The sequence below is a fragment of the Haliotis rufescens genome, unplaced genomic scaffold (assembly GCF_023055435.1).
Source record: "Haliotis rufescens isolate VD_foot unplaced genomic scaffold, xgHalRufe1.0.p SCAF_15, whole genome shotgun sequence".
In the NCBI taxonomy this organism is placed as follows: Eukaryota; Metazoa; Mollusca; class Gastropoda; order Lepetellida; family Haliotidae; genus Haliotis; species Haliotis rufescens.
Window position 1 is genome coordinate 28,364,978 of NW_025963835.1, and position 19,019 is coordinate 28,383,996.

The 19,019-nt window shown below is 41.7% G+C and overlaps 2 protein-coding genes across 2 annotated transcripts; one reads left to right on the forward strand and one right to left on the reverse strand.

Annotated features, from left to right (window-relative positions):
• Nucleotides 1-332: 332 nt before the first annotated feature.
• LOC124140230 (ribosomal protein 63, mitochondrial-like) lies at nucleotides 333-5,021 on the reverse strand. Its single transcript, XM_046507673.2, has 3 exons — nucleotides 4,920-5,021; nucleotides 3,499-3,610; nucleotides 333-1,215 (listed from the first exon to the last, which is right to left on the reverse strand). The coding sequence occupies exons 1-3, from the start codon at nucleotides 4,985-4,987 to the stop codon at nucleotides 1,075-1,077; spliced, it is 321 nt and encodes a 106-aa protein (XP_046363629.1). The 5' UTR covers nucleotides 4,988-5,021; the 3' UTR covers nucleotides 333-1,074.
• Nucleotides 5,022-5,181: 160 nt separating this feature from the next.
• LOC124140267 (39S ribosomal protein L44, mitochondrial-like) lies at nucleotides 5,182-17,038 on the forward strand. Its single transcript, XM_048396430.1, has 10 exons — nucleotides 5,182-5,281; nucleotides 8,150-8,261; nucleotides 9,042-9,128; nucleotides 10,447-10,547; nucleotides 11,887-11,962; nucleotides 12,505-12,589; nucleotides 13,585-13,656; nucleotides 14,759-14,907; nucleotides 15,315-15,397; nucleotides 16,210-17,038. The coding sequence occupies exons 1-10, from the start codon at nucleotides 5,194-5,196 to the stop codon at nucleotides 16,395-16,397; spliced, it is 1,041 nt and encodes a 346-aa protein (XP_048252387.1). The 5' UTR covers nucleotides 5,182-5,193; the 3' UTR covers nucleotides 16,398-17,038.
• The last annotated feature ends 1,981 nt before the right edge of the window (nucleotides 17,039-19,019 follow it).

Genomic DNA, 19,019 nt, shown 5'->3' on the forward strand with positions numbered 1-19,019 from the left:
TCGTAAAAGGCGACTAACAGGATCAGGTGGTCAGGCTTGCTGACTTGGTTGATGCATGTCATCGATCCCAATTGCGTGGATCGATGCTCATGATATCAATCACTGGATTGTCTGGTCAGACCGCCGTCATATAGCTGGAATATTACTGAGTGAGGCGTTTAACAACAAACCAACCAACCAACCAACCACTTAAGGAGACTTGTAATATTGTCTTCCATGTGGGCAGGACTGAAACCCTAGCAACCCTCAGGAGACCAGCTAATAATTTACACCAATATACAGCCTGTCCGGAGCTCTCTTAATATGTATTGAAAGTCAGCACAGACAATAGATATGGATCACAGTATTTTTTATTTTATAATAACCATGAAAATTACATAACTATCACTATTCCTTGGTGCAACTACTTCAGACACAAACACTCTGTATTCTTTCATATCACTGAAGTTCTAACAGGCATTACCTACCGTATATGTCCGCAGATAAGCCGAATTTTGAAGACCAGAAAAAAGATTCTGTAGAAAGGGGTTGGCTTATTTTTCAGATTGTGATCTGTAAGAAACATCGCCTGAATGACGGTCCGATAGATTACAACGTCCCAAAAGTCTGGAAGTTGCCATGACTACAGCCATTGTTATCAATGATCAATAAAATAATTACACATAAATGTTTCAATATAATTACAAGGTTTTCCATCTTATATTAATGAAGTACCATACTGGTACAGTCTTGCAGTCCGACTTTGCGGTGTGTCGTTGCCTTTCACTTCCTGGTTCGGCTTATCTACGGGTTATATCATGTTCCTTCATATTTCAATGGTCAAGTTTATACCTCGGCTTATCTACGGGGTAGGCTTATCTGCGGTCATATACGGTATGTAGCCCTGGCAGAACGATCACCATGAATCTATTTCCAATTCACCTTGTTCTGTTGGAAACGGTAGGAACATATGTCCCAACTATCTCAATATCCTCATCATCGATGACTGGCACACAGTCACAATCTCTGTTGAAGACATACCACGTCTTGGTCCAGGACCTCAATTTGAAACGGCACACACACTAGAAGTTATACTTATTCCCACTTCTTGGAACAGTTTAAGTGATTGAGCTCATCTTCTAAAAGTTTATGTGGAATCATTTTGAGCTGTTTTGATGCTCTTAGTTGCTCAGTTTTCACAGCGCTACGCTCTTTAGTGTGGCCATGTTCTTCATCCTGCAACATAAAAAATGTCATGATCAGCAGGGTGATAGTGAGTGTGTGAGGTTTAACACTGTTTTGAACAGTATTCCAGTTATAGCACAGTATATCAGCTTAATGTGGGAGGAAACCCGAAGTGATTTAGGTATCTTTGTTGAAACCCACGAGCACGGGTATGGTGCCAACAGACCTAGAAACAATCGGGACGAACCGGGAATCGAACTGACATTAGTTTTCTGTAGTGCCAAGGGATGCAACTCTGCATGGAAATTGTAGCCCTGAGACGGCCGGGCCACCCTAGCCCCGGTTACACAAAGCCACTAGTCTTCATACAGAGACTAGCAACATTCTAGAAATAATAGTAATCTTTAGTAAATACTTCCCATGTGTGTTTGTTGTTTAACGCCACACTCAGCAATATTCCAGCTATATCACAGCAGCCTGCAAATAATCAAGTATTGACCAGACAATCCAGTCATTGATATTGTGAGCAACAATCCACGGTGTTGGGGGAAGAAGACACGCCATCAACCAAATCACCATGCCTGATCCATTTAGTTGTTTCCTACAACCAGCATAGGTTGCTGGGGCCCTATTCTAACACGGAATTCCCACTCGGCTAATACTTCATGTTTGCCACCACATTCCTACATAAGCCATAAATACAAAGCTGCCAGTACTTGTAATAGTGATGTGATGTTATGTCTAATTTTAGACCAGTAATAATATGAGGCTGTGTATTACTCACTGATGTCTAACATTGCCCCGATTAGAGCCAAGGCCACAAGGCACATGTGTGCACAAAAAATATTGCCGATGTAATCTGAGCCAAGGCTTGATTCGTTGGTGAAAAATAGCGACTACATTACAAAGTGACTGTATGTATTCACTGTTGAAGGAGGAATGTGAGTGAGTGAGTTGGGTTTAACGCCGCTTTTAACAGTATTCCAGTTATATCACGGCGTGTCAGCTTAATGTGGGAGGAAAGCCCAAAATGATGCAGGTCTCGGACGTTTACCACTTCGGTGAAACTCACGAGCACGGGTATGGTGCTGACAAACCTAGAAACATAATTGGGGCGAACCGGGATTTGAACCCACAATCATAGGTTTCTGGCGTGCCCAACTCTGCACAGCAAAACGTGGCGCCTTAGACGACTTGGCCACCCGTGCCCCCTGGAGGAATGTGAAGTATAGATGTGTTCTCCCACACAAATAGTTGTGCTACATGAACCCCTGGTCCAAAATCAGTAGTGTACACAACTTTAATGCTGGTAAAAAAAAACGCAATCCCACATGCATGAACTAAACAACCATACCGAATGTACTGGTACCTGTTTGCTTAAAGCCTTGCTTCAAATTGTTTCACATGGCCATGATTGCAGTCAGTGGTATTATAACATGACTAATGTAGCTCAAGACACCATACCACACACGTATGCTCTAAGTGCATGCTCCGTCAACTGAGCAGTGTTGGAGACAAAAGAGTATCAAGTGGTCCTTCGGGTTTGCTGTACTAGTATTTGATGCCAGGGAGCCCCAAACCTTTTAACTTTAAACATGTTTGATATTGGGAATCGTCCATTTATTACAGGGGTGGGGTGGGTCAGAGGTTTTTAATGTACAAATATATAGAAAAAAATGACTCTCCCCTATTGTCATATTTTTGGTTGACCCTCCCCATGTCCTTGTACATTTTTTTCATCACCTTTCCAGAAAAGACAACATGCAAAGAAACTTTGTATTTCATTCTGAAATGTCCATTTTTTTCATGACCCTCCCCACATATGTGTATTATTTTTTATGATCCTCCCCTAGAGACTGTCATAATATTTTACCCTCCCCAGATTCCCTCTGGTTCACCCCCTCCTATAATAAATGACTGCTCCCTTAGGATTATGACTAGGATCCTTTTATCATTCTTAATTTCAAACACTGGACCCTTGCGCTTTCCAACTGTCTCGCCTCCCTTGTTACTACATGCACTCTGAAATTAATGCCAGTAGAAATAACCTCAGGCTAATGATATCATAATTCTACAAGCCATACAGCCTGTAAGTTTTTTTACACATGCTGTAAAATATCTATCGTTCTCCATTCCCTGCGCTAGACATTTGGCACAACCCTTTGATTCTTGAAAAACTGAAATGTGAAAGTCTGCGTATATTATGAGGACTTGTAACATTTTGCAGGGTGAGGAGAAAACAAATGCCACTATCCCTATGGCCATGTTTGGCTTTTGAGTTAATTTCCATGTCTGAGCGCTTTGCATGCTATGCTGGTGTATAGTTCTACCTACCCCAGTCAGGTAGGGGTTCTTCAGAATGTCCAGGTTGTCCTGCTCCACCAGGAGGCGACACAGAGCCCTCCGCTTGGCAGCAACAGAGATGCGCAGGATTATCTTGTTCCTCCTGCAGTGAAAACACAACCAGGTAAGTTGAGGTAACCATAGCAATTTGGACATGTTGATTAAATATGCTTCCTGATACATCCAAGTGAACATGATTAATGACATATCCAAATGTATACTACTTAAAAGAGGTTAACACATGGTTTTATGTTACACTAGTTAATCTGTCTTGCCATAACAGATTAACCATAGTATTCATGAAGAAGAGAATTTATGGATATCAACTTCTTTATTATGAGGAACACAATTTTTCAAAGTAGATGCTTACTCTTTCATCCTCATAATAAAGAAGTTGAAATCCATAAATTCTCTTCCTTATGTGTATCACTTCTAAATGCCTTTCAGAGACTTCATAGTATTCATGGTGGTCCTTAACTTCTCCTGAGTAGTGAATGTTTGGATAATATATCATAATTTAGGACTCACAATTTGCAGTGTTTAGACTTTAGAGGTAATCTGATTCAAAACTGAATCCGTTAACCTAGCTGAAAATTTCAACTCTAACTTGTCTAATACCATGAATCTTACACCAGAATATTGAATCCATTGTCAGAAAATTACAAGTTGTGACTTACTAATAAGTTCCATCTAGTGCTCAGTTTGCAATTTGTTACACTAACAAAACTAATTCAAAACAAAATATGAAGCAGTAGCAAGGATCATCTGAAAACGTGTGACTCTTCAAAACCCTGTACACCATGAAAAGAAGCAAAGATATTTACAGATGACTTACTCTTGTAGATATGGCAGCAAAGCCCACATCCATAACTGGCTTCACAAACAGGATAGTCCCGATACATTTACAATTATTTATTCGAATAAACAAAAAAATGGTTTGTTTGGTGATGGACGTTTATGATTGAGATTATCATGTTAGTGGTGTTACATGCAGAAGGGATTTTAGTGAGTTGTATTTAACGCCGCTTTTAACAGTATTCCCCTTATATCACGGCGTGTCAGCTTGGTGTGGGAGGAAAGCCTGAAGCGATGGAGGTCTCAGACGTTTACCACTTCGGTGAAACACACGAGCACGGGTATGGTGCTGACAGACCTAGAAACATAATCGGGTCGAACCGGGATTCGAACCTACGATCATAGGTTTCTGGCGTGTCCAAGAGATGCAACTCTGCAAGTAATTGCCTCACCTTACGCGTTCCCCCCTATTGTGGTCAAATGTAAAACTGTTATATTTCTTAGTCGGTATCCAACTCTAAAACGTTGCCAAGAAAGCGAAGGGTTTACTTGACACCCAATACTTTCGTTGACAGTCGTGCCATTGAGATGGTTTTCTTTACGACTTTAGTCATTACCCTTGATACAGCAACCCCGGCACACGTATCCTGTGTTTATAATACTGCAAGCACCTTGTGAAAAACATTTTTCACACGTGAAATTAACCGGAAGTAGTAGATCTTGGCATACTGTGAAAAAGGTTTCGTATTCTGTCTGATCTTACACCTAAGCATCCTGAAAATATATAAGAAATCTGAACAAAGAAATTTAATTAATGTTACATTCTTTTGATGTCCACATTAGATTATTTATGCAATTACTACGAAAGTACCATACTGATACATTTTCAAAATGGCCGCGTCCATGCGACGAGTGTGCAAAACATGTTTTCAGAGAAAGTTCTACAGGACATTATTTAAGACAAATCCATGTGTTGTTGGTGAGCGTTATATATTTTGAAGCCATGATTGAATGCATATATGTATGTTGAAGTCTGGTCTGTGTTCAAGGAAAATAGAGACAAAAATTCGCATAAGTTTGGCAGAGGCCCTCATCAATGACATCATGACACCGTTTCCTCACTGCGGGTTAATAGCTAAAACGGCACCTTAGCAAAACGTCACCGATTGGCGAAAACGTCACCTCGCCTCAAGCGAAAACGGCTACTATTGCCAGGCGAAAACGGCACCTTATTTTTTTTTACCTTGGTAAAATAAATGAAATTTAACTTACATGGTAACTTGCAAGTTTTTACACCAATAATTGTGAAATGTTGAAACAAGTTTACATTAGAAATTAGCCTCTACAACAATATTCCAAACTTAGCCTGTACACTACTCAACTTACTGTGAAAACATAACGTGCTTTGAAGTATGAAATGAAAATAAACTCACATCATCTCTTACAAACACAAATAACAGGAAATACCATGTAGTCTAAATACATCAAATACATCCAATAACATGTAAATAAACCATAATTACTACTACATTCTTATCATTGTTAAAAATAGAGGTGCCGTTTTCGCCCAACACATAGTAGCCGTTTTCGCCAAATGCTGTGCCGTTTTTGCCCGAGAAATTGGTGACGTTTTGCTGAGGTGCCGTTTTAGCCTGCATCCCTCACTGCGCTCAGGGAATACATCGTATTCTCTGTAATAAGCGCATTGGGCGCATAGAAAATCCACAAGGGAGAGTGTTTAATAAGTCCATACACAGACCAGATAAACTTGTGGTCAGAGATCGAGCTGTAGACAGCAGACTTAGTTTATAAATATGTCAATGAAACGTCTAGACTGTTGCATTTTCTGTGAAAGATCACTGACGTACACAAGGAAATATGGATTGTCATGTAGATTGCCAGACTTAGTACGGTACGCTTATAAAGATTGCACTGAGCATTAAACGGATAAAACAAGGACTGGTGGCAGAGAGTCAGTCTGAATGGGATCTCCATGTTGAACTGCTGCATGGTATCCCACTGGGCCAGCACTAAAAGACCAGCCTGGTACAAGGAGCCACACACATACATACATACACATTTGCTACTGTGCATGTGCATCAAGGTAAACAATTGTGTGCTGGTCACAAGGTAAACACACATTAACCATTTGTGATAGCGCCTGTTGTCGCCTGGTAAAGTGTTGGCTAATAGGCTAACAAATGTGTAAGTTTAACTCAGCTCAATTGGCAATGCAAGTTTTATCATCCAAGTGGCACAAATTCAAATCAGGAAAAAAAGAGTCTGGTAAAGTGCAGTACTCCCCAATAAAGGTACAATACATTTATGACAGGTTTGTTAATTTCTGAAAAACATATTGATCATGTTGCATTGATTACGGTAGCATCTCTTTTTTTATGCAGCAAACCCTGATCAGTAGAACATGGTAGAATATTTCAGCAGTCACAGTGATTTTGCCAGAGACAAATGGCAATAGGACATTTTCTTGATTTTACCTAGGTTTGACATTCTTCTGCATGATTACTAAATTGTCATAGAGATTATGCCTGTAAACATGGTAAAGATCTGTGTTAGAATAGGTCTTCAGCAACCCTTGCTTGTCATAAAAGATCACTATGCTTGTCGTAAGAGGCAACTAACAGAATCAGATGATCAGACTCGCCGACTTGGTTGATGCAAAGACGTATATAGAATATACATGTATATATATATATGTATATACGTCCGTGGTTGATCCATGTCATCATATCCCAACTGCATGAATCAATGCTCATGGTATAAATCACTGGATTGTCTTGTCCAGACTCAATTATTTACAGACCACCATCATATAGCTGAAATATTGCTGAGTGCGGTGTTAAACAACAAACAAATCATAGAGATTGAACTGATCTGAAACAATGTGGCTATTTGCAGCTGATATGCGATAAACAATATACAAGCATTGGCATGATCAGTGTGAATGACCTCTTTTGCAATCCCTTTAACCTTACAAAGGATTCTGAGTAAAATATTTTCTATGTTATTTCACATCTCACTGAAAACCCAGGTATATAGCCATACTTCAGACTGAAAATTATTCAAGGTCACATCTGCATTTTGTTGTTGGGGGATCTAAGCCTGCAATCTATTTTGAAAAAGTAAGAAAAATGAAAACGGTTTTAGATTAAAAATATGGTAATTTAGAAGTTTCAACATCTTAACATGTTAGTGTTTGAATTTTTTGTTAGAAGACTGAATGTCACGGCAGCTTATGTCGTGGTGCATTGTTCATTGTCTGTCTGGTCAAAGAGTTTTCTGTCCATTGTTAACTTTCACATTTTTCATATCTCTAAAACTACAAGGCCTATAAAATTGAAACTTTCCATGAATTATCACAGCTATGGTGTCTCTAAACTTGTTCACAGAATTCCAATCTGACTTTGAAAATGGCAGCTGTGGCAGCCATATTGAAGATGTCATTTCTTCCCATTACCATGATTATTTAGTCATCTCTACATGTATCCTTGTGAATTTGATACGCAGCAAGTATGTGGTATATAATACGTTTTTATTAATACGTGTTGCTGTATTTTCAATGTCTCCTCTGAAGCTACACAGCCTATTGAGCTAAAGCTCTGTATGAGTGATCTTGCTGTGTTTTTTCTAAATAATGCCCACATAAGTCCGATCTGACGTGAAACATGGCTGACATGACATTTTTGCCTATTACTGCCTATGACATATCTGCATGTGTGTTTATATGCAGCAGGTATGTGGTCAGAGGAATAACGTATACATGATATCCCACTTGCTGGTTTTTGTCATGTTTCTCCAGAAATATTGAGGCAAATGTTTATTGTTGTAGTGCCAGATAAAGGCTACAAGCGATGGGTTCCAAAGATCGACAACATGTTGTATAATCGCAGACTTGCGGCGGGTCCGGAGGTGGAGAGACATCGGTCAGAGTGGATCAACTGGTGAGTACAGGATGGTATTTTGTATCTAAATAATCTTAGGCAGCATCTTCCCTAAAGAACTATTTCCTTTGTGGGATGCAAGTATGACTGTAATTGCATCCGGTCAGCACATGTTTAACACTGTATGTGCGGCATAGGACCTTCTTCTAGCACAAGCACAAGCCCTATTGTTGTGTTGAGCATGTTGAGTGTGGTGGGCTATCTCACGAGTTAAAGCTCACCTCAAATATGCAAAAACAGTTTCATCATGTTCATGACCAGTGAACCAGCGTCATACCAAAAGACTTTAAAAGATGGTACTTGTTGTTACCCTGCCTGGTGCTCAGGATTAAGGGGCTAAAACAAGGACAGGTCAGCTCGGAGTCAGTATACTGTGTCTGAGTGGGGTATTCATGTTAAACTGCGGCATAGTATCTCAGTGGGCTAGCATTATAAAATCGGCATTGGTACAGACTAGTACAAGCAGACACAGACACACACACACACACTATATATATATATATATATAGTGTGTGTCTGTGTGTGTGTGTCTGTGTATCTGTGTCTGCTTGAACTAGTCTGGACCAATGCCGATTTTATATAGTGTGTGTGTCTGTGTCTGCTTGTACTAGTCTGGACCAATGCCGATTTTATAGTGATAATATAAAGTGTTTATTGTGGATTGTCTGGTCCAGACTGTTTTTACAGACTGCCATCATATAGCTGAAATATTGCTGAGTGTGGTGTTATGCAACAAACAAAATCATTAGGTAGACAATTAATTATGTTCTTTTATTTCAGGAATTATGATGCTGAAGTATATGCTTTCGGTAAACGACTGGGTGAGGAGTTTGAAGAAGGTACGCTGCGGAGAGCTTTGACACACAGGTATTGACAACTTGAAAGTCTGTTTCACCTGTATATTAATCATGTTAATTATGAATCAAACAAACCTGTGAGGATATGTAGCAGCTGGTCGTAGCACAAGCTTTGTCAAATGTAAGAATACTACTCAAAGGAAGTTAAGGAACACCCGACCCTTGAAGATCCAGGGTAGAATAGGTCTTCAACCCATATTTGCCGTAAAAGGTGACTTACAGGAATGGGTGGTCCGGCTCGCTGACTTGGTTGATGCATGTCATCGATCCCAATTGCATGGGTTGATGCTCATGATATCATTCACTGGATTGTCTGATCCTGACTCGATTATTTACAGACTGGCGTTAAACAACTGATACACAAACTAAGAACACCGGTTTTTTCCTATGACTACAGTAAATCTGTCAGGGCTGGTGGGTGGGTGTTCTTTAATGAACAAGTAGAGGGGAGTTTTGCCATCAGTTTTATTGTACATTTTATTCTGTCATTTATTTAAAGACAGCCTTGGAAACGTGTCCATATCGCTTGGATATCTTAGAAAGACAATTCAATCTGGAAATAAATGTAGTTCAAATTACCCCCTGATATGTAGTGATATTGGCACTGACCTTGATTCAGTCTTGTGTGGGATGATTGACACATGTCTGTTACCATATACATATATATGTCATAAACACCGGTACCCTTACTGTGAAGATTCCAGGGGTAGAATAGGTCTTCAGCAACCCATGCTTGCTGTAAAAGGTGACTATGCTTGTCGTAAAAGGCGACTAACGGGATCGGGTGGTCAGGCTCGCTGACTTGGTTGATGCATGTCATCGATCCCAATTGGGTGGATCGATGCTCATGATGTCAATCACTGGATTGTCTGGTCCAGACTCGATTATTTACAGACCGCCGTCATATAGCTGGAATATTGCTGAGTGCGGCGTTAAACAACAAACAAACCAAACAAAAACCCTTACTGTGGATAGAGCATCTGCTGGGAGAATGGAAAGTTTGTGGTTCAATCCCCAGGCACGTTATACCAAATGATGTTAAATGATGGTACTTGTTCTTTCTCTGCCTGGTGCTTAAGATTGGGGGCCTAAAACAAGGATTGGTAGCTCAGAATCACTATAACGTGTCTGAGTTAAGTGTTAAACTGTGGCATGATATCTTAGCGGCTAGGACTATAAACTGACATTAGTCTGACTGGTACAAGCAGCCACACACATGGTACTGCACCGCATAATGTGAGTGGAATAATCTTGAATGCAACCCATTTCACCTCAACCATGTTTATCCTTAGCAACAGTTTATAATTCCAACTGCTTCCATCTGTCAGGTCCTACATAGAGAAAGAAGAAGAAAGGCGAAGAGAACTGGGTATTGACCTTGATGCCGCACCGCTTGGACTTTCAGATAACCAGGAATTAGCCGCTATTGGTGAGACTTATCTCCCTTGACACCTTGAGCTGTGAAGCACATTGGGCAAATATCATTATTGTTCGAAATGGGGATAACTCCTATGGATACTTCACCTGTATTACCATGATTACATCAAACTATAAAATTCTTTAGATTCAACAGAAGTCCTCTTCACTGTCAACTATCAATAATCAGTTGTATGGATAATAGTCTTCAACTGCCCAGTGCTCTTGCACATATCTAAGATGAGAAAACGTCACTTCTTTCCGATAATCAAACTTAAATCATGATGCAGATATATTTGGGTGGGATTACTATTGATGTAACAGAGGTAGCATTCTTAGAATTATTAACTATGATAACTATTGGTTGATTGTTATAGTTAAAGTGGTATTTTAACATTGTGTTTTAACATTGCTTTCAATACAATAATGTATGACTAAACATTAAGGCCTCTTCCTCGTTATTGACCATAGCATTAGTAGGGAACTTGAAAATGTTGAAGTTTGTACTGATATTTGCTGCTGACTTTTGGCCGACCCTGGTTTCCAGTCCCCTGACCCTGGTTTCCAGTCTCCTGACCCTGGTTTCCAGTCTCCTGACCCTGGTTTCCAGTCCCCTGACCCTGGTTTCCAGTCTCCTGACCCTGGTTTCCAGTCCCCTGACCCTGGTTTCCAGTCTCCTGACCCTGGTTTCCAGTCCCCTGACCCTGGCTTCCAGTCCCCTGACCCTGGTTTCCACTGGTTTCCAGTCTCCTGACCCTGGTTTCCAGTCTCCTGACCCTGGTTTCCACTGGTTTCCAGTCTCCTGACCCTGGTTTCCAGTCCCCTGACCATGGTTTCCAGTCCCCTGACCCTGGTTTCCAGTCTCCTGACCCTGGTTTCCAGTCTCCTGACCATGGTTTCCAGTCCCCTGACCCTGGTTTCCACTGGTTTCCAGACCCCTGACCCTGGTTTCCAGTCTCCTGACCCTGGTTTCCAGTCCCCTGACCCTGGTTTCCAGTCTCCTGACCCTGGTTTCCAGTCCCCTGACCCTGGTTTCCAGTCCCCTGACCCAGGTTTCCAGTCCCCTGACCCTGGTTTCCAGTCCCCCAACCCTGGTTTCCACTGGTTTCCAGTCTCCTGACCCTGGTTTCCAGTCCCCTGACCCAGGTTTCCAGTCCCCTGACCCTGGTTTCCAGTCCCCCAACCCTGGTTTCCAGTCCCCTGACCCAGGTTTCCAGTCTCCTTCGTGGTATTTTAGGTCAACTTCCTTACCTGCTGTCCTTTAGGTTTCCTGCGGATTCCAGGTCAGAATTTGTCCCCAACCCATGCTGGTCGTAAGAGGTGACTTAATGCACACTGTCCTACTGTTGCAGGTGCTGAGTCTATGAGTGTGTACATCAAGGCCTATCTGCGCCATGTGTATCCCCGCTTGTTTGAAGAAGGCGTAAGGTATGAAGAATGATACACATTTCAATGGAGTTAAACTGTAATAATGCATGTCTGGGAGACCTAAGTTTTAGCTGAACTATGTTTCATATTCTTTTCTTGTGGTTGCAGCTTTCTCTTGTCATGTCATGCCCGAGACCTGGCCCTGATTACAATGTGTAAAGACACTACTAAACACAATGTCTCATGGCAACTAACAGAACTGACTCAGTTGATGCACGTAATCATATCCCAGTTGTGAAGATCAATGTTCATGATGTCAATCACTCTACTAGACTCAATTATTTACATATTGCTGTCATATTGCTGGAATTTTGCTGAGTGCTGCATGAAACAACAAATATAAAATAAAATAAAATCACTGACCCACTCTTTCACAAATTGTGCAATGTAGGGTGTTTTGTGGCTATTTTTAAGGCTTACTTTGTTGAAATCTTTGTCTCTTCTACTTCATGCCAATGTGTCAAAATGGGACTAACTGAGTATCATTTTGTAAAGTCTAGATGGGAAAAGCCTTGTAACATGTTTCATTCTTTCTTTTGCAGTGCTATACATGATCATTTGATATCAACTGAAGTGCTGTCCAAAATAGCTTCACATATAGGACTGACGGACCTCATCCTTTGTCAGGTATTTGTTTTTGTGAAAACATCCATCGGTATATGATAGGGGTCTCGTAGTATCTCCATCAGTGTCGATCTACATATCTCATCCTTTGTCAGGTATTTGTTTTTATGAAAACATCCATCAGTACGTGATAGGGGTCTCGTAGTATCTCCATCAGTGTCGATCTACTTAATGTCTTCTTTAAAAGTCCTGTTTGTGGCACTGAGTATATATCATTTATATACACATGTGATGTGATGAAGGGCTATTTCCTTTGTATAGTTCAACATTGAGCACATTTACCATGTAAGGGGTCACAGGTGGCCTTGTCATCTGAGGCATCGCAATTTGCTGTGCAGAGTTACATCCCTTGTGCAGAAACCCATAATTATGAGTTTGAATCGATTTGTACTTTGTAGGTTTTTCAGCTCCATACCGAAAGTGGTAAATGTCTGAGACCTGCATCATTTTGGAATTTCCTCCCACATTAAGCTAACACGCTATGATATAACTGGAACACTCTTCAAACCAATGTTGCTTGCATGACAATGTCTAAGGGAGATCACTCTTGTCTGCTACAGAGAGTAATTTATATTCAGTAAGTGACTTACCGGTAAAACTAATTTTTCAATTAACTCACTCACTCACTCCATTCCATTCCATTCCATTCCATTCCATTCCATTCCACTCCACTCCTCTCCTCTCCTCTCCATTCCACTCCTCTCCTCTCCTCTCCATTCCATTCCACTCCACTCCACTCCTCTCCTCTCCTCTCCTCTCCTCTCCATTCCATTCCATTCCACTCCACTCCACTCCTCTCCTCTCCACTCCACTCCACTCCACTCCACTCCACTCCTCTCCTCTCCACTCCACTCCACTCCACTCCACTCCACTCCACTCCACTCCACTCCGCTCCGCTCCACACAGGTCTGGTCCACTCAACTCCACTCCACTCCACTCCACTCCTATCCACTTACTCACTTATTTTTATCCTCTAATAATCTGTCTGATGTTGGCAGGAGTTTCCTGTGGGCGCGGGGACTCAGAGTGATACACTCCAAGCAGTCATTGGAGCGCTTGAACATGGCCAGGTACAGTACCCGTTTCTTCATGTTGTAGGAGTAGCATGGTGGCTTAATCAGTCACTTGTAACACTTCTAAATTATTATTGCCCTGGTCAGTGGATCAGTGTACACTTGGTTTTTCATTATCAGCTCCCTGGGGAGTATACAACCCTAGCTGCCTGTTAGGCACTAGAAGGTTAACATCCACATTGCCATCTATTCCTACCGGGTACCCATTCACTGCAGGTGAACAGAGGCATATTCTAAACAAAGTCACTTGCCTCAGCAAACGCCACATGTGCTTCAGACCCGTGAAGATTCCGGGGTAGAATAGGTCTTCAGCAACCCATGCTTGCTGTAAAAGGTGACTATGCTTGTCGTAAAAGGCGACTAACGGGATCGGGGGGTCAGGCTCGCTGACTTGGTTGATGCATGTCATCGATCCCAATTGCGTGGATCGATGCTCATAATATCAATCACTGGATTGTCTGGTCCAGACTCGATTATTTACAGACCGCCGTCATATAGCTGGAATATTGCTGAGTGCGGCGTTAAACAACAAACCAACAACAACAACATGTGCTTCAGAGTGGGGCAGGACTGAAGCCCTAGAACCTCACAGGAGTCTGATGCCCTAGAACCTCACAGGAGTCTGATGCCCTAGAACCTCACAGGAATCTGATGCCCTAGAACCTCACAGGAGTCTGAAGCCCTAGAACCTCACAGGAGTCTGAAGCCCTAGAACCTCACAGGAGTCTGATGCCCTAGAACCTCACAGGAGTCTGATGCCCTAGAACCTCACAGGAGTCTGATGCCCTAGAACCTCACAGGAGTCTGATGCCCTAGAACCTCACAGGAGTCTGAAGCCCTAGAACCTCACAGGAGTCTGAAGCCCTAGAACCTCACAGGAGTCTGAAGCCCTAGAACCTCACAGGAGTCTGATGAATACGGTCACCCGTCTAGCTACTCTCCACGATCAATGTTGTCACAGGACCACGTGCCACCACATTCATATTGAACACCTATAACTCATAGATAGTGTTCATAGAGGTGGCACATAGCTACAGTTAGGTCTTTCAAAACATTTACATGACATCAGTACTGAAAGAAAGGTATATTTCATTTTCAGGGCAGAGACAGAGCTCATCTGTTTGTTCGCGACTTTGTGCTGCCCCAGCTGATAGAAACAGACATGGCAGAGCTGTGGACTGTCCCCAACCCCATGGGGCTCCTCACCGACATACTGGCGAGGGAGGGCCGGCCACCCCCGGAACCCAGGTGAGTGCAGCTGTCTGTGTGTGCCTTAAGCTCAGTCTGAATGATGCAGTGTTTGCTGGAGAAAAATGGCATATGCACGATAGGACATCTTAATTATTTTGTCAAATATTGGACATTTTTCGGTATCAGTACAAATTTCAAAACAATCTGTCGGACATTTGGGATGAAATCACTGTCCGTGAGTGAGTGAGTGAGTGAGAGAGCGAGCGAGTGAGGTTTTACGCCACTTTTAGCAATATCCCAGCTATATCACGGCGGGGGACACTAGAAATGGGCTTCAAACATTGTACCCATGTGGAGAATCAAACCCGGGTCTTCAGCATGACGAGCGAACGTTTTAGCCACTATGCTACCTCACCCCAGTGTCCTAGAGAAAGACCTGATGTGAAACTGTGTTGTGCCTTCAGGTTACAGTGGAGTTCAGCTTCCCAGACCGTGATGTCCCTGTACTACGTCGGCATCTACTGTGATGGACAACTCCTGGGCCAGTGTGAGTACCTGTTTACATCCAAGCTCTTATAAAGCTTAATTGAAACTCCTCAGGACCTTGATTATTGTTCATTTGATCATCCTGATCCATGTGTTCTAAAAGCTTTGTTACCGTATTCGACGTAATAAGCGCCCAGGGCGCTCTCAAAATTAAAAATAGGGGGCTCTTATTAGAATATTATTTTGTCGTAAAAAAACAGAGTTGAAAGTTAAATTTTGTGGTTTATGCTGACAGCCTGAAATGTTTATATACGAGAGATATATTTTTCCAGATTTTAATTGCCCATAATTAAGGGTGCATATAACACACGAGGGCATATTATACTTGAAAAATAAGTATTGTGTACATTGATCAATCGGAAAGGGTGCTAATTGGGATTGTTCACGAGCCAATATATTAGCGGGGGGGGGGGGGGCACCTACCTATGCTGGTCGTAAGAGGTGACCAAATGGATCAGGTGGTCTGGCTTGCTGACTTGGTTGATTGCATCTCATAGTACCCTGATGTATGTAACCAAATAAACTGTTGTGTACCATTAATCCGGGAAAGTGCCTCCCTACATAAAGACATACAAAAGCATACAAAATCCTATTGCCGCCTTGACTATACGAGATGCACAGTTAAGCAGTGGGTATGTAAAGGGAAGTAACTTTATTGGATCGCATTGTTGTTATGTTTTCGGATTTAAAAAAAATAAATTAAAATGGAAATAAAATTGAAACCTATGGCGGACTTTATGTTGATGTGGGCGGTGCCTGAGAAACAAGAGTATCATTTTTTTAGCCTAATGTTTGCCATCATTTTGTCCTCAGCTCCAGGTGAGACTCTGACGATTGCAGAGGAGATGGCAGCTAGAGATGCAGTGAAGAACCAGCTGGGACTCGCGGACAGCCGGTCCCCACTCCCCCTCGGCAGCCTCGCCAACACGCTACAGCTCGACTTTGACAGAGTGAACCCATGTGTGGCAGACTTGACAGCCTTGGAAGCGTCTTCGATGTAGGACTTTGTGTCAGAAGTGCTGTAAACAATCATACATCAAATATGGAGTGCACTGCGTGATGGCACATTGAAGAGGATTGCTCATCACTGAAGCCTCCTTGCAATTGATGCCTATGTGACAGACAAAATGAAAGTGCCCCCAGTATTAGTGTTGTGGCACAAGGATTCATCAATCTCTCATTGCCAGCACTGTCACCTGCAATTATATGTACATCTTCCTGAGGCAAGGGAGTTAACTGACTGTGAAAGTCCAGTTTCCACCCTTGATAAACTAGGCTGGAGTTTCTGGGCTCTATTGTAGCGCCGCCAGTGGCTATTACCAGTTATGTCCCTTCTATGTTTCTATTGACCAATCAGATTCCACGTATCATTCGCATATGTTTCAAACAAAATGGCAGCGCGCAGTCAAGGCGTTCAGATCGTTATGCAAGATCTATATCGTAATAAAATGGGTCTTATCTCGCGAAGTGCATCACATCAGGTGAACACCTTGATAACCAACATGAAAAGACTCTGTACAAGAAGCATTGAGACTGATGTGCCAGCGGAATAGTCACAGGTGTTGTTAATTTTACATAGCATGTAGCAGGCAACTGATGTGTTCAGTGTTACATTGTGATAAAATAAACTATTGAAATACTACATGTGGTGTTATCTTTTTTCAAATGTCGAGAGATTCAATGGTTGATCTCCAACATCACCAAATCCCCTAAAGCTGACTTAAATATCAATACTGCAAAATTTACTTTTATAATTGTTCCATCTCATTTCACTCTGAATCAGAACATGAAGACAAAAATACTATTAAAATGTTGGGGCCTGTTTGTGTAGCGTCTGTGTAGCGTCTTTGTCACCTGAATTTGTTCAAGAAGTTCGAAGCCGATTTTCAATATGGCCACCACGGTAGCCATGTTGAAAAACCTATTTATGGTCATTATTACTTGGCCATATTTGTACATATACTATTGGTAGCCAAGTAGCACCTGTTGGGAGCTTCTAGTTGTGGGTTGGAGTCCCGGATTTGCCCCTGTCATAATCTGTCCCCACGACACCTTTGTGGTTAGCATACAACCTGTGTTACTCTCTGCTTTCGGACCCGTGAAGATCCGGGGTAGAATAGGTCTTCAGCAACCCATGCTTGCCGTAAAAGGTGACTATGCTTGTGGTAACAGGTGACTTACGGGATCGGGTGGTCAGGCTCGCTGACTTGGTTGATGCTTGTCATCGATCCCAATTGCGTGGATTGATGCTCATGATATCAATCACTGGATTGTCTGGTCCAGACTCGATTATTTACAGACCGCCGTCATATAGCTGGAATATTGCTGAGTGTGGAGTTAAACAACCAACAAACAAACCAACCAACTCTGCTTTCGCCCTGTGGGGATATCCGGTTAGAATTTGCCCTCACCAGCCTTTGCTGCTAGAAAGAGGTGACCAAATGGTGTAGGTGGTCAGGCTTGGTGATTTGGTCGATGGCGTGTCATCATACCCTGATGACAAGGATTGTTGTTCACAGACCCGTGAAGATCCGGTGTAGGATAGGTCTATCACTACAGACCTCTGTAAATGGTATTTAAGAAGCTGTAGTGACAATGACGACAGAGCTGCCTTTTGGAGTTCAGACATGTGAAGATCCAGTTTAGAATAGGTCTTGAGCAACCCATGCTTGCCGCAAGAGGCGACTATGCTTGTCATAAAATGCGACTAACGGGATAAGGTGGTCAGATTCGCTGACTTGGTTGATGCATGTATCCTAATTGCGTGGATCGATGCTTATGAAGTAAATCACTGGATTGTAAGATCCAGACTCGATTATTTACAGACAGCTGTCATATAGCTGGAATATTGCTGAGGGCAGCGTTAAACAGCAAACAAACAATCAAACAAACAAATCACATTACCAATCACAGGATTGTCTGGTCCAGATTTGATTATTTACAGGCCTCCTTCATACAGCTTAAAATTGCTGAATGCAGTGTTAAACAAAAAAATAAACAAACACTATTCTTTCCTTACACATAAAGAAGACACGCTGTGTGCAATACTGTTTACAGGACAGTAAACTCAGATTTTCTCTCGTTCATTCATTCCACAACAGACAGGACTGAGTAAACAATGTTTTTATTGTTAAATGTGAAAATATAAGCATACAAGGCACTTGGAATGTGATAGTTGACATGAATACTGCGGAGTAATGGCAAGTATCAATCGATGTATCTGCTGTAAGAATCCTATACATGTGTATAGAAAAAATGTAAATGTATCTACGTCACATAAGTGTTTACACCCTAAACATCTGACATATATAGATAGCACTGATGGAATTTCTATGTCATGGACATCAGATATGTGATATATCGTGAACGACCTTGGTCTGATAACAGAACAATGACCTTGGGAGGATAACAATAACTTACCGTATTAGCTCGAAATAACACAACCGCAAAAAGGCAAATAATAAACTACTCATAATAATAAGCTTCCATGTTTTCTTGAATAATGATAAAAATAAGAAGACATTCATTTCATTTTGGACAGAACACCTTAATGATATGAACCATGATGTTTGCACATTTCAATCAATTCCTCATTATATAAACAGTTCAAAATTAATTTGTTT